The 16179-nt window shown below is 42.3% G+C and overlaps 1 protein-coding gene across 1 annotated transcript in view; it reads left to right on the top strand.

Moving 5' to 3' along the window:
- Positions 1 to 16179, top strand: part of DENND1B (DENN domain containing 1B) — a 214897-nt gene that overhangs the window by 173580 nt on the left and 25138 nt on the right. Inside the window, exon 14 of the mRNA XM_068985972.1 lies at positions 8312 to 8437. Coding sequence (XP_068842073.1) covers positions 8312 to 8437 — 126 coding nt within the window. The remainder of the gene's footprint in view (positions 1 to 8311; positions 8438 to 16179) is intronic.

Genomic DNA, 16179 nt, shown 5'->3' with positions numbered 1-16179 from the left:
TAAAACAATTATAAACTAACTCTTATAGAAGAAAGCTGCTTAGAACTGACATCTGAAAAAGTCACATGTATTAGAATATTCATTACTTAGGAAAGCAAATTTTGACCTGTGTGGTGTAACAGTCTTTAAATAATTTCAGCTTACTGGATTGTGAAAAATAATATACTCTGAGGCAGGTCAAAATACTTGCCTCTGCGCGAGATGAGAGGGTAAAGGCGCAGAGCTCCTCCGCTCCTGGTGTGCCTAGAGCCTTATTTCATACAGGCTGATCCTCAGACTACGGCCCAGACACTAGTGCGTGGTGCGTCACATATGAGCGTGGCACACAGTGTACTGAGTGCCTCTTGTGGATGCAGAAGCCCACTCTCCATTCTAATCTTGTTAAAGAAATACCATTATGACTTATTTCACTTAAATTAAGATTGTCAGCACTGTTTTAAAAACTCATTTTCATGTTCCGTGTAATGCTATTGGAAAATGGCTTTCTATTTTCTATTCCAGGGTTGTGTAGAAAATACAGTTGGCACACTGAAGAGTTATTGTACCCTTCATGGTAGGCCGCAGTATGTTACAGGACGGTGACATTCAGTGTAAAGCATATTTAATTATTAAAACATTGAAAAGGCCTTATTATAAAATAGAGTCCTCTAAAGCATGGTGCGTCTGAGACTTTCAAGTATCACATTGAGGACTAGGTTAATGGTTTTACCATGACGGGAACAGGAAAGGCGCAAATTGCTCCAATTAACTAAAAATCATTACAAGCCTAAAAAAACTAAAGGAAAAAAACCCAAACTCTAACTAGAATTTTTAGATCATCTAAATTCAAGTGAGTTAATTCATTCGGGAATAAGTTTGGGAAAGAATTGGCTTTCTTGGAGAATTTTAAAAAATCAGTTTAAATTCAAGTATATAAATAAATTTAACTCTTAACCAACTGTACAAGTAGGTCAGTAAATATGTTTAACTCACTGGATATTTCCTCTAATCTAACATGAAGGTTTAATATGTTAAATTGTCATAATATATGTTATAAAGAAAAAAAAGAGGCCCCAGAGAATATTCTGTTAGTTCCAGGCCCGCCAGCGCTCTGCTGTAATCCTTATCGCGTTTAGCAGTGACCGAAGCCCCAGCAAACCTCTTAAGTGTCCAGATGAGAAAGATAACAGTTTGACTCTGGTTCTAGAGTGATCTCAAGGACGTTGTTTTGTTTAATAGGGTAGACTCCAGGAGACACTCCCTGTCCAGCTAGTGGACCAGGCCCCGGGGCATCGGCCCTCCTCGCAGCCCCGGGCGGCGGGCAGTGTGGGCGCCCATCAGCGGTCCTGGGAGAGGACCGAGGTTGCGTTTCTTCTGCCCTTTGTCGTGGAGGTTGCTGTTCAAGTCCCTGTTTAGAGGTGCTTCCTAGAACGCGCTCTAAGGGTGTTTCCATCTGACTCCCACAGTAACGACAGGGAGAAGCCTGGAAGCGGGTTTAATCTCTTCCTCTGTGGCTCGAGGGCCGCCGTGTGTCTCCTGGCCCTAGAGAAGCAGGGCGTGGTGGCAGGCACCCGGCTCCTGCCCCAACTTCGGCCGTCACGGGGGCTCCCTTTTCTTCTCAATAGTTATTTTCAGAGATGAGACTGTTTACAAAGGTTGTTTTTTGTCTGTGAGTATGAACAGATCCTGCTGTGTTTTCCTACTGTTTTCTCGGTGTGTATTTTTTAATAAACTTTCAGTACCAAAGCGTAATAAAACAAAAATTTAAAATGCAAAATCTTAATTAACTGGGCTTCAGGCGTTTAAAAGATCTTCACTGGTTTCTCTTGGCTGCACGGAAGAATCAGTCCAGCCCTGCTCTGTCCCTCCCTTCACGTCTCTGTGCATTTAGCATTTGAAAGTTGATTTATAATTTGTTACTTTTAGTGATTTTTTTCAGTGCTCATGAGTTTCCTTGGTTTTGTCATGGCTTTTCATTTCCATCTAAATTAGCTAGCCTTTTTCCTAATATCTTTTCTCCTCCTGTGTCATCTTAAAAGTGCACTTCTCTTTCTTCTTGCTGCCTCTGTATGTGTGTGTGTGTGCGTTTATGTATTTAAAGACCTTGATTTTGGTTTTAAAATAATTGAAAAATTGTGTGTGTGTTTAAGTTCTTGAGTTTTCCATATTCGAGAGACTTTTTGTGCACAGGATGTTGTGAGCACTGTCCCGATGGTGGTTCCCAGATCCTGCTGACGGGGTGACAACTTGGTGGACTTCTCAGTGAATTCTAGTCCTTGGATCCTGGGCCCCGTCACAGACACTCTATTCAGTCAACTAGAGAAGTTAGGACAAAGTGTGCCTGGACAGGTGTTGATTTGCTCATTCTCTCATTCAAATACTCATGAGGCACCTACTGTATGCCTGTGTTGCTCTGGGAGCGGAGTGGATGAGAAGATGTACACTCTGCAGTCCTGAAGCTCACGTTCCATCAGCAGAACACAAGCCCCTGGCCACACCAGGTCGCAGTGGTGCGGGGAGATGGCTGGCTAACCCAGCTAGGTTATCCAGGCACCCCTTGGAGCTTAGGGTTTCTGCTACCAAAGAGAGAGAGAGAGCTCAGTGAGATGCTGGTGGACTGACAGCACCTCTGCCGTAAGAGAGCCAAAGTGAAATGGTTGTAGTCAAGCCAACACTGTTACCTGCATATAAACTCACACACGCCTTTTGTGGTTCAGCTCAAGACGTCAGAACGTCTGTGCGGAACTGGCCTGAACGGTGGGTGTGAGTAAGCCATGCAGAGTGGGAGGAGGAGGGGTAAGTGTATGCAGAGGTTTTGCCGTTGGCAAATTCAGGAAGGGAGAGAAGCCCTGTGTAGCTGTGGTGAGACACACAGAAGCGAGAGTTACATACAGTGAGGTGGTAGAGATAGCAAGAGGGAGAGCGTGAGGTCACGGGCTCTTGTTCAGGACTCCAGGCTTTACTGGCCCTTTACTGGAGATCTGTAGCAGAGGAATAATAGCGCAGGCCACTTAGGCTTGTAAAAACACCATCTCCAGCTCTAGGTCCTGAAGATCCTGGCTCAGACGAAGCAGAATAGAGCAGAATGAACGGGTTGAGAGACCGTTGGCAGTGGTCCAGGCGAGAGATGATCGCTGCTTGCACTTGATAGCGGCAGGGATTTGGATCAAGGTGGGCAGATTTGAGATCCATATCGGAGGTCAGACGGCTGGGGCTCCGTGACGTGATGTGCTGCTCATGGAAGATGCGAAGGGTGCAGTGTCGAGAGGGCCTCCGAGGGTACTTTCTCAGCTCCTGGATCTTGGAAGTGACATTGCTGTTGAGACACTGGCATGACGTTGGACTTGAGAGGGAGTAAGAGCGGTCTTGGTTGTCTTCATTTTACGATCCCTCTGAAGGGGAAACAGTTGTAGATGACACCATATTTTAGGTTCCGATAGGTAATTTAAGCATTCAAAGAAACAGTGTCATGATGCCCTCTGCCAGTGTATCATATGTTTTTCATTTAACAAATGTTAAAGGTTAGTGTTTTAATCCTTAAATAGAAACATGTTAGAAAATTGAGACAGAAGGGTTCATTTTATTGCCTAAGAAACTGAACATTAGAAGGATTAAAGTGTAGGGATTTAATTTTGGATTCATACAATGACCATAAGATGTTTCATGGAAGAATAAAGATTTCAACGTCGTAACTTTTTTCTAAAGCAAGATATTATTTGAAGCATTAGCTCTTCTGAATGTATGTAGTTTCTGGAGTAGAGTTCAATTAGGAATATGGATATTTAAAGATATCACAGGGCCATGTCAGGACACATAGTTTATCCCAATATTATCCCTGAAGTTTATGCTTACCTTCTGTTCTGTACCCTGATGTTTCTCTTTGTGATCCTAAGAAATGAAATGAAAATTAGTGGGTTATAGTGGTTGATTTATTTTTCCTGAGAAGCTGCATCTGAAAGTCAAGAGAAAAACCTGTCACTTCCATGAAAAATCTCAGCTCCTCTATGTCACCTCCCTTCCTAACCCCCAGTTAGCATCATTGCTTCACTGCTCAGACCACGTGCATGTGGCTTGCTCTCTTTTAATTTATGCCTGTTTGCTGTGTTTACTCGTGTAATCCCCTCCTTTTACTCACAGTCACTTAGTGCTAAGAGGGCAAGGGTGACAATTGGTAATATTATTCACATTGCAGTGAACTCTCACTATGCTTAGACCCAGGCTGTAATTCTGGCTGCTTGGAAGCCTGGATGCTCATTGTATGAAAGGAATTTGAGCACTTGATAAGAGCAGTGAAATTATGTTTATTCTGAAGTTTTTTCACATTTTTTGAGGGGAGGGTCTGGTATGATACCTAATTAGACTTAAAAAATAATTTATATACAGACTACATATGTCAAAGTAAAACATCAGTTTTGAAGTCATCCTCAGCCATCAAACATTGCAGCTTACTTTCTTAAGAATAAAAAGAGAAAATATTGGATACTTTTTCAGGAGGCCATGATAGGATTTTGTGATAATAGCCGTGTTACCAAAGTTCCAGGTGCTTTGCTGAATTAAGTTGCATGTGAGTATAAGCTTTAGGATATCATGGAAAGATGTACATTGATGTCAAAACTAAACTTTGAAGTTTGGGAATTAAGCAGAAAATGCTATTTCCCAGACCAGGTATTTTAAAAGTGCAGAAGATACATCACCTTTTTTTAAAAATTAAAAAATATATATATTAAAATCTGCTCACAGCTCATTAGCACTGCAAAGGGCAGTGGTAACTGGTGATAACTTACTCCCGTGGTTTACAGTACAGAAAAATAACAAGGTTGACAGTTATTTTATATTAGAGTAGTATCCTCATATCTGAAGCTGACTGTTAAAAAGCATTTCATTTTTACAGGTTGTTTCTGAGCTCTCATGGGTGTGCATAGAAACCCTTAACTCATTGCCCCTCTGGTCTGAGAAACTGGGACCACCACCCATCTGCTGACAGTCGAGGCTCACCTCGAGTAGGTCAAGGAAGAGCTCTTCATGTGCAGTTTGTAAAGGCTGAAATAATGTAGAAATAGGCAAAGGAAAACCTTAACCATGTTTCTTGCAAGGCAGTTTTTTTAGTCTCACATGTATGTATGAAATTGTATGAATAGTATGTTCAACATGAATAGTATGTTCATATAAAATAGCACAGTCCACAGGAGAAACATAATGTAGGCCACATTTGCAATTAAAAATTTTCTAGCAACCATGCTAAAAAGCAAAAAGAAATAGCTGAAATGAATTTTAATGTTTTATTTAACCCAGTATATTCAAAATACTGTTTCAGCATGTAATCAGTAAAAATTATTAATGAGGTATTTTACTCTCTGTATGATACTAAGTCTTCAAAATCCAGTGTATTTTTTTTTTTTTTAACTAGCAGCAGCTCTCAGTTTGGGCTAGTCACATTTCAGGTGCTCCTGTGTCTAGTGGCTACCCTCTTGGAAGTTCTAGAGCAAATATTTTCTTCTTTCCTATGTTCTGTAGACCTCTTGATGGGATTCAGGAACTGACACTGACTAATTTGGAAGTGAAGGCTACATAGTTGCAATTTTGTTTAGGAAGGGTTTGTGGCAATGTGATTAATAACCCTAGAAGACTTGCTTGGCCATTAAATAGCTGAGGATTTGGAGTGGCAACGGCTGATCAATGGCCTGACGTGCTTCCAGGCTCTGCCAGCACAGATGTCACGCTCAGCCTAAGGATTCTTGATTTTTGGAGAGCTGAATTGTCACTTTCAGGCTTCTTTTTTCCTTTAAGGCGTTTGCTCCATATACGTTATAATCCATACAGCACCCCACCAGCTACGGATTGTCTTTTTTAAGATTCTTGAGTTTATTTTTGTCTGCACTAGGCCTTTGTGCTGTGCGGGCTTCCTCGAGTTGCAGGGAGCCGGGGCTCCTCTCTCGTTGTGGTGTGTAGGCTGCTCATGGTGGTGGCTTGTCTGGTGGTGGCGCACGGGCTCAGTTGCTCCTTGGCATGTGGGATCTTCCTGGATCAGGGACTGAGCCTGTGTCCCCTGCATTGGCAAGTGAATTCTTAACCACTGGACCCCCAGGGAAGCCCCACTTTCAGGTTTTATAGAAAAATACATCTTGAGGAATTCACTTTTGCAAAGATACAAGGCATGACGTTTAATTTTTATTTTCTAAAGTAAACATAACCCTATTTTATTTTTATAATACTTCGGAAGACTAGACTGTTATTCTTTGCATGATAAGCCTTTCTAGGGGGCATTAATGAAATACATGTGTTGATTTCATTCCCATTGTTTTCTTTTAAAAAGGCATTTGGAACTTAACATTATTACTATCTTCAGAATATGGGATATTAAGTCAGAGGTTTGTTTTTGCATCCTTCTGCTATATTTATTTTTGAACATGTGGGCTATCTAAAAATGTGCATTTATTGAGGTTAGATTTTAATAATAACAACTTCTTAAATGAATCCGGGTTTATTCACTTTGTGGGCTAAGTGAGTTAGGTTCTAAACTTTTATCTGGATCTGTGGAGCCTGGATATAAATTGAGAAGATCACAGCTATGGGGAAAGACCTATACTGCAAAGGCCTTTCTGCATAGATTATGAGCATCCTAACTCAGTAATTTTTTCAAAACTATGGTTATAATTGGACCCAGTGGGGGTCTGTGTCTTTGATCAGATCACAGTGGCTGTGACTTTACACTGGAAAATGTCACTCCTGTGAAGGTTTATCACCTGTAGAGCTGGTCCTGCCTCTGATGGTGTGTTCGTTTCTCATTAGCATTATTCGAAGTTTGGTTGTTAATTAGGTTGACACTTCAGTTACAGTCATCATTCACAGGGGCAGTCAGGACGCTTGTATAAAGAAGTGTAAACACTCCTTGCACATATATGTAAAGGAGGAACAGCGTTGTTAATCGGGTGATATCTGTCGTAAGGATGAGAATATGCTCTGGTAAGGGAGCAGGCCAACTCGTCCCATCAGTGTTTTTCTTAAGAAAACAGGATTGCTACATGACCTCATGTTCCCAGGTAGAGCATTGCTAAGGAATGTATATGAGCATCACTAGTACTTTTTAAGTGTATAGAGTGAGGTTTTTATGTGGGAAAGGAATGGGTCAAGTGAACTGGAGGCATGGGAACAGATCATATCACGTCCTCTTTAAAAAAAAGTAAGAGTACACATCAGGAATATGATTGTGGAACTGGTGGTTTACTCACTCAGTCATGTCTGACTCTTGAGATCCAGGCTGTAGTCCACCAGGCTCCTCTGTCCATGGGATTTCCCTGACTAGAATACGGAGCAAGTTGCCATATCCTCCTCCAGGGGATCTTCCCAGCCCAGGGATTGAACCCCTGTCTCCTGCATTGGCAGACAGATTCTTGACCACTGAGCCACCTGGGAAGCCCCAAAATACTAATACACAGGACCTGAAATTAAAGGATGCAAGTGTATGGAAAATTGTAGCAAACATAGGTGCCTTTTAAAAGTATGCAAATTTCTAGATCATACATCTTCCTTTGATTTAGAAACATTATTAGTGGGATAACTGGTTCATAAGGCAATAACGTTTAACTCGAATCCTGCTAATAATGGTGGTGGGAAAAACTGGACAGAACTGGGTTGAGATCTCAGTTTCGCCTTCTGGTAGCCAAATATTAAGGACAAATCAGTCCACACATTCGAGCCCTTGTTTGTTCGTTCATAAACTATAGCATGAGTACTTGGCGTGGAAGACTATTCACATCAGATGGGACAGTCAGTGTCTAACGAGCGTAACAGAATTCCCTAGTCGTGCTTAGATTCTCAGTAACCTTAACTCCCTTCCCGCTTTCTATCTAATAATGCTGAAAACTACTCAACAAGTGACTGGAAAATTATATGTACAAATGAGGCTTCCAAAAATAAACAGCCAGTGATCCTGGAGGGCCTGGAACAAGTAAGCTTCCGTAGCAGAAACAAAACGCTCCCCACCCGGCTCCATCTCCAAACAAGTAGACACTCGTTGTAATGGCTAAACATCTGCAGGAAAGTGGCTCACAAGCAGTTTACTGTAAAATAATTAAAGCTTATTTATGTCAGGAGACCTTGGGAATAAAAAAGGAGCGTGCAGACCAATTTGCATTAGCACATTACCGCGGGCCCCTGCTTCCCTTTCAATTAACAGGCCAGCAGGTGCTGCCCGCGGTCAGGATGATAAGCGGAGGCGAGGAGGAGGCGCCCGGGCTGACCCGCGGGCGCGGCGGCCTGCCTGCGGATCAGCTCGTCCCTCACCGTTCCAATATCCGAGGTGTGAATGTAACGATTCCTCTCTGTCACGCAGGTCTCGGCCCTGAAAAATAAACTGAAGAAGCAGTCCACAGCTACGGGGGATGGAGTAGCCAGGGCCTTCCTCAGGGCGCAGGCGGCTTTGTTTGGATCCTACAGAGATGCTCTGAGATACAAACCTGTAAGCGTTTCCCTTCATCACTGTTTTAATTTGCTCTTGGGTGGTTCTTTGAAATGGGGCAGGGAATGAAATACTTGAATACCCCCCACCCTAAAATGTTTCATAAAAGGTTTTTAAAAATCCAAACTAATATGCTGTAAAACATGGGGTCCCTTCTCCAGGTTCTTGACCTTTTGGCTTTAGCTCTTTCAGTCAGTAACCCTTTAGTCAAGTGTCTCCCACATTCTCTTGCAGGTAGCACCTTGTTGCTTACTCTCTGAAATTGGAATTCTTACCTCTTAACTAATGAAGTGTGTTAGTGCATTTTAGAGTGACTACCCAGTTTTGCTAAGATTACTAAGAAATTAACCAGACAGTTGGGTTTATTAGTTTAGAAATGTCAAGTACAATGTGACTGTTTAAATGTGTTAGAACCTGGACGTTTCGCAATATTTAGAAATGTATTGTTTTCCTAAATCATAACACTTCTCTAAGTGGGCTTTTCTGTTTAACATATCTTAGCTCACTTTGCCATTTCCTTTTTAATACCCCTAAAATGATTTTATGTAGAATTGTGACCCACGTTGTTAGGTATCCCAAAAAGATATAAATTAAAAAAAAAAATTTTGTTCCTCTGAATTACTGGTTGTTAGTCTGATTTTACTAAAATGATTACATTGCCCTTTTGTAACCAGATGAACAAATGGGTTAAAAATATTGTTAGCAATAAGACCTGTTATCTAAAAGGAATTCCACCATTGTTAGGCTGTGTAACATGAACCCATTTCTTTATTCCTTCTCAACTTCCATATCTTATTTGTGAAATGAGAATTCTTACGCCCCCTCTGGCTATCTTTCAGGCTGAGTGTGTAAATTGTGTCATAAACTGTGTGCACTAAACAAGCACTGAACAAACGTGAGTGGGTTGTGTGCTTTCTGAGCTGACTTCCAGATGACTGGTTCCCACCCAGCGGCTCTTGTACGTCTGAAGAGTTACTGAGTCACGAAGAGAAGTCTGTAAATTTATAGGCAAATGAGCTGCTGTCTCTAGAAAAATGCATATGGTCTAATTTGCTTGCTAATCTTTTTGAAATTTGTGTACATTTTTAAAAGCATGATGTAGAACTCATAGTACCATATGTAGTATATATAACTTACATGGGGGGAGTCTTCAGAGATGATTGACAGTTACAGGGTCTCTTTCTTTAAAAGACTGGAAACCAGTCATCCATTCTACAGTGGAGCATATTCATTAAAATCATCAAACATCAGTTGAAACATAGAAATGAGTTTGAAAGACAGACTTAGTGATTGATTTTAGATGTCACATGTTTTGGAAAGAGATTGGTTTCACGTTTACAGTTACAGGGGGAAAGTTAAAAGTATCACTTTGCTGTGATTTTGCAACATTTAAATACTAATCTTTATAAACTACATTTTTGTTTTTATTTTCGCTTTTAAACTTGTAATAGACTTCAGATTTCAGGACAGCAGACTAAAGAGAAAATTTTCTTACATGATTTAAATTATCAGTGTTGTTAGGTGCTGGTTAAAATGGTAAAAAAATCCCATGTTTGACATTAATTATTGCAGTTTTTGTAGCGTAAACTTAAATAAACAGATAGGGGTACTGGGTTTCTGACTTTTCTTTTAAGCATGGTGAAAGCCAGATTCTCAGTATCTGTAGGAAAATATTTAATTTTGTCAGGGAGTATCTTTCCTGTTTATTGATTGCATTTTGTGAATTTGTTAATTTATCTATGTTTTTCCTTTTTATGTGTGATGTTTTCTCGTGCTCTCTTCACTGCTGGTTTTGTCTGGGAGTTGGAGGATAGTGTTTTCATTCTGCATGTCTTCCCGTTTCTTTGACTCAGTCTTTGAATAAAAACTTAATTTTTAAAGTGTGCTGAATGTACTTTAAGTGTGCTGAATGTACACTTAATTTTTAAAGTGTGCTGAGTGGTCATGTATGGATGTGAGAGTTGGACTGTGAAGATGGCTGAGTGCCGAAGAATTGATGCTTTTGAACTGTGGTGTTGGAGAAGACTCTTGAGGGTCCCTTGGACTGCAAGGAGATCCAACCAGTCCATTCTGAAGGAGATCAGCCCTGGGATTTCTTTGGAAGGAATGATGCTAAAGCGGAAAGTCCAGTACTTTGGCCACCTCATACGAAGAGTTGACTCATTGGAAAAGACTCTGATGCTGGGAGGGATTGGGGGCAGGAGGAGAAGGGGACGACCGAGGATGAGATGGCTGGATGGCATCACTGACTTGATGGACGTGAGTCTAAGTGAACTCCGGGAGTTGGTGATGGACAGGGAGGCCTGGCGTGCTGTGATTCATGGGGTCGCAAAGAGTCGGACACAACTGAGCGACTGAACTGAATGTACTTAGACATTTTTTTCTTACATATTTTCAAAATAAATAGTTTTTAAGGAAAATTATTTATTGTATATAAAAACACTTGTTATTGTCTCAGGTATTATCCTTACAAAACCTCCTGTATCCTGAATTTTTGAAAGCACATTTTTTAAATTTTATGCAGTCTTTTTGACATTTATGTAATAGGCATGTATCTTCAATATATTTTCTGAGCAATGTAAAAAAAAAAAATGAGCCAAGTTTAGAAGTTACAGTTATATCATAGATAGCTCAGGTGCCGAAGAATCCGCCTGCAATTCAGGAGACTCCGGTTCAATTCCTGGGTTGGGAACATCCGCTAGAGAAGGGATAGGCTACCCGCTCCAGTATTCTTGGGCTTCCCTTGTGGCTCAACTGGTAAAGAATCCACCTGCAGTGTGGGAGACCTGGGCTCAATCCCTGGGTTGTCATGATCCCCCTGGAGAAGGGAAAGGCTCCCTACTCCAGTATTCTGGCCTGGAGAATTCCAAGGACTGTATAGTCTGTGGGGTCCCAAAGTGGGACACGACTGAGCGACTCTCACTTTCACTTCCATCGTAAGCATATTTTGGTGGTGGCGGTTCAGTCGCTCAGTCGTGTCCGACTCTGCAACCCCATGGCCTGCAGCACGCCAGGCTTCCCTGTCTTCTGCTATCTCCCAGAGTTTGCTCAAACTCATGGTCCGTTGAGTCGGTGATGCCATCCAATCATTTCATCCTCTGTCGGCCCCTTCTCTTCCCACCTTCAATCTTTCCCAGCATCAGGGTCTTTTCCAGTGAGTCAGCTCTTCACATCAGGTGGCCAGTGTAATGGAGCTTCAGCTTCAGCATCAGTCCTTCCAGTGAATATTCAGGACTGTTTTCCTTTAGGATTGACTGGTTTGATCTCCTTGCAGTCCAAGGGACTCTCAATTACATTAACTGACTCTTACTTACATGAATGGTTTTGACTCTTACTTACATTAATGATTTTTTAATTGCTATTAAGACAGCTGACCCTTTAGTGCCTGCTGGATACCAGGCATTGACGGGCCCTTTATATTAACTCTTTCACTTAAATCTTTATAAGCCATTAAATTATCACCCCTTTCATTTTGAAGATCAGAAAAATGATGCTCATGGAGTTTAAGAACCATCACTGAGGTCCCCAGCTGATGGCTAGGGGCCCGTGTCTGTATCCGCTCTTCCTACTGTCCTGCTCGCCAGCTGGTGTGGAGCGTTTCCGCTCGTGCTGCCTGTCTCCTGCTGTACACTCCTCAAGATGCATCTTCTGAACCTAACATTTCCTCTGAATGAAGATACATGGAAGGCTCTCGGTATTTGTCTGTGTGAAGACTGAGTCTCAGGAATATTCTTGAGAGGTGCAGGTGGTGTAGGCGTCTTACGGAGTGTGTGTGAGTTGGGGGGCCAGTTTGTCTCCTCCTGCCCTGTGAGCCCACGCGTGGCTCGGTCCTCCTGGGATGACTGCCTCTGCTCAAACCGCTCCACTCAGCGGTGGCCCTGGGGATCCAGCTGGCTGTGGGGGTGAGCGAAAGCCCTCTGGAGGACCTGAATGCTCACTTTCAAATGCACGTGCTGAGTGCCGGCCCAGAGTAACTGGTTTTATGAATGAAGCCCTTGGAACATCCGAGTGACAGCGCTTAAAATGTTGTCGCTTTTCTCCTCCGGCCTAACTTACACTCTCTAGAAGGTACACTGGCACGGTTCACACACTGTCCTTAATTGCAGAGAAAATCATAAAACTCCTTAAAGTTTTTGGAAAGTGATTTCAGGAAAATAATGGCTATTCGGCCGGTTTTGGATTTTTTTAGCCAACAGCAAGTGTCGCTACTTTTAAGAATTCAGAACTGGGAGGTCAAACTAATATACTAAGTAAATGGGAAAAAAGTGATGAAGGCACAGACTCCAGAACAGTCTGAATCCTCACCCTGTGACTAAGCACTTATATGACTTTGGGCTGATACCCTCTTAGTGCTTTCATTTCCTCATGTGTTTAAAAAAAAAAGACAATCATCCTTCATGGTGGTTTAGAGGATAACATGAGTTCATATATGTTAGTTACTGGAACAGTGCCTGGCATGTAATTAATGCTCTATTTATTAGCTGTGACCATTAAACACGATATAGTAGACGTAGTAAGTTTGGTAAGTATTCCTTCAACGTAACTAAAATAGAGTACCCTCTGCTGATCTCCGAAAGAAAAGCATTGTTATAAACATGAGAGTATTTTTAAATGATTGCACTAAATAAAGGGTCATCATTTGTACCTCTTCGTATCATTGGCATCACAACCTATTAAAAAGAAGTCAGATTTTTGACCAACAGGTAGTGCTAAAGAATTGTTTAATGAGTTCAAATATGGCTCAGTATATTCAAAAGCATATGCTTTATTACCCCAAGAACATAGAGATAATACTTAAATGTATTGCTTTGAATATTTAGGATGATGTCATTTGTTTCAAACACCCAAGCTTTTCTGGGCTTCCATGAGCTTTGCTAATGGACAAAAAGGAAATTCTTTTTAAAATAAAGATGAACAAAATAATCTGGGCCCCTGTTTGACAAATAGGAGAAACGTTGGGACAGTTGGACTAAAAATGCCTCATAACCTGAAAAATCTTTTATTACTGTTTTCTGTGAGAACCTAACTATATTTTTAAGATTCCCATGAGAGAGCTGGTGGCAGAATCTCTCGGCAATTTTAAAAAATGTTAATGTACCATCATTATGCAGACATTTTTGCTCAGTTTGTTTATAAATCTTACCTAACCGGGACATTAACATTAAGTGTGTTAAGGAACTGAATAAGTACTGTGTCGACACTTTGGATTTTGCTTCACATTTTTGTACAGCATCATTCTTCCTGACACCTTCGTTTTTTTTTTCCCAGCATGACTTTCACGAAGTCATGCACATTCTTAAAGCGTAAAGATGTGTCTGTATAGGTCTGTTTCTTAAGTATTTCCTTATTCTTGTGAAGTTTCCTACTATGGAGGACAGTCTAGAACTTGAAACATATCTCTTCTTAAAAACAAACTAAGCAAAAATGTTACGTTAATTTAACAAGCATAATTCCTCTGAAGCTGAACATAATAGAAGGGTAGGAAAAGCAGCCCCATTTCATCCATATCTTACCTGTGCCTTAATTATCCTATAAAAATAACTCAAATAGTAGCTAATGGGTATTTATTGAACACACAGAATAAAGGTACTGTGTTGTACTATGGGGAAGGCAAAGATGTGTAAGGATTTAGTCTCAAGCCTCGAGAATTCACGGATAAGATAATGTTTAACACAAGGCAGAGGATGAGCACTGGAAGAGAGAGACACACTCGCCTCTGGATATTCAGAGGCTGCAGAATTGGCTTCTCTCTGTTGAAGGTAAGCTGAGACATCTCGAGGTGAATCGGGGTTCCGGCTGGAGCAGACCGAGGCCCCTGAGGCCGAGTCTGAGTTATTTAAGCGCCATCAGGTCCGGGTGACTTGCAGTTAAGTTTCTGGCGTCCTGGCTGCATGGCGCTCTCTTTCTTAACTATTTAGTCATCATACAGGTGACATAGAGTGACCCTGTTCTGGGGATGGTCACGACTCTGCTTTTTACGTTTTCAAAGATAAATCGAGCACGAACGTCGGTGTTTTTACTGCTGGTGGTGACACCTCATCTGTCGTCCATTCACCCTTCAGAGGGCTTCCCTGGTGGCTCAGAGGTTAAAGCGTCTGCCTGACGTGTTTGTTGACTGACATGCCTAATGAGACCACGGCTAGCGCTGGTGGTTCCTCTCTGGAAAGCCTGCTTCTCTTCTCTGTCATAAGAGCTTCGTCCTGTCCTACAACAAGCCATTTTCTTGCTTCCTTCTGTGCCCCTTTGTGTGGCATTCCAGGGCATTTTCTTGCTTCCTTCTGTGCCCCTTTGTGTGGCATTCCAGGGCATTTTCTTGCTTCCTTCTGTGCCCCTTTGTGTGTGTGGCATTCCAGGGCATTTTCTTGCTTCCTTCCGTGCCCCTTTGTGTGGCATTCCAGGGCATTTTCTTGCTTCCTTCCGTGCCCCTTTGTGTGGCATTCCAGGGCCATGATGGTGGGTTTCCTTCCTTTCCGTTGCCTCGTCATTGTTCCATGAGCAAGAGAGTCGGTTCCTTTAGCATCGCATCACAGTTTTCCCAGGAAGAGTTTTTCTTCCCCATCTTTCAGTGTTTCTGCCTGATTATTCTGTACCTCCACCGGACTGTGTATGTGTTTACTTACTTCTTCTGTCAGTGAACCATGTAATTAAAAAACATGAATTGTGTTATAGATAAGTCTTTCTCAGCTGCATAAATCTTTGTCCCTAACTAGGGTGATCGGCCTAACTTTACTCTCAGCTCTACCTACACAGATAATTGCTGGGTCTCAGGACATGTTCCAAACTAGAACTTGTAGCTTGTGTTACGCATCCCCAGGCGACCTTCACACCCTGTACCCTTCCGTGTGCTGGAGGCCCAGCCCAGGCTGAACTGGCTGGTGTTCTTTCCAGAGGAAAGTTGCCCTCGGCTAAACGAGTGGCGCCTCACCAGGTACCCCACCTTCTCCTCCACCCTTACTCCCAGAAGATCAGCAACTGACTGACACAGGCTGCAGGAAACTGGCCTCCTCCCCTCAAGGCAGGGTGGCCTCAGCCACAAGACTTGCGCTTTTCCACGGGTTCAGGCTGAAGCCGCATTCTTGCCTGTTTTTTCCCCCTGTCATCTCCTGTTCCCCTTGGGACCTATTTCCTGAGAACTCTCCTCCAAAAAGCCACTCGAACAAGAATCCCCATCTAAGGCTTGGCGCAGAACCCAAGCCAAGACATATACCAGAACTGACTTTATCAGATTCTTCTTAAATCTGGATTTTGGTCTGTGTTCCTGGTCTTTAATAAGCAATAGCATCTTCTGAGCCTCAAGCTAGAAATCTAGAAGTCATCTTTCACCATTGCTCGTCTTTTCCTTGTATACCTGTGGTCCTTAACACTTTTTGTCTCCAAATGTCTTTACTGTCTCCAGTTCAGTTCAGTCGCTCAGTCGTGTCCGACTCTTTGCAACCCCATGAACTGCAGCACACCAGGCCTCCCTGTCCATCACCAACTCCCAGAGTCCACCCAAACCCATGTTCATTGAGTTGGTGATGCCATCCAATCATCTCATCCTCTGTCGTCCCCTTCTCCTTCTGCCCTCAATCTTTCCCAGGTTCAGGGTCTTTTCAAATGAGTCAGCTCTTCGCATCAGGTAGCCAAAGTATTGGAGTTTCAGCTTCAACATCAGTCCTTCCAGTGAACACCCAGGACTGATTTCCTTTAGGATGGACTGGTTGGATCTCCTTGTAGTCCAAGTGACTTAAAAATTGTCAAAG

The sequence above is a fragment of the Capricornis sumatraensis genome, chromosome 14, assembly GCF_032405125.1.
Source record: "Capricornis sumatraensis isolate serow.1 chromosome 14, serow.2, whole genome shotgun sequence".
Classification (NCBI taxonomy): domain Eukaryota; kingdom Metazoa; phylum Chordata; class Mammalia; order Artiodactyla; family Bovidae; genus Capricornis; species Capricornis sumatraensis.
This window is presented reverse-complemented; position numbering and strand designations above follow the sequence as displayed.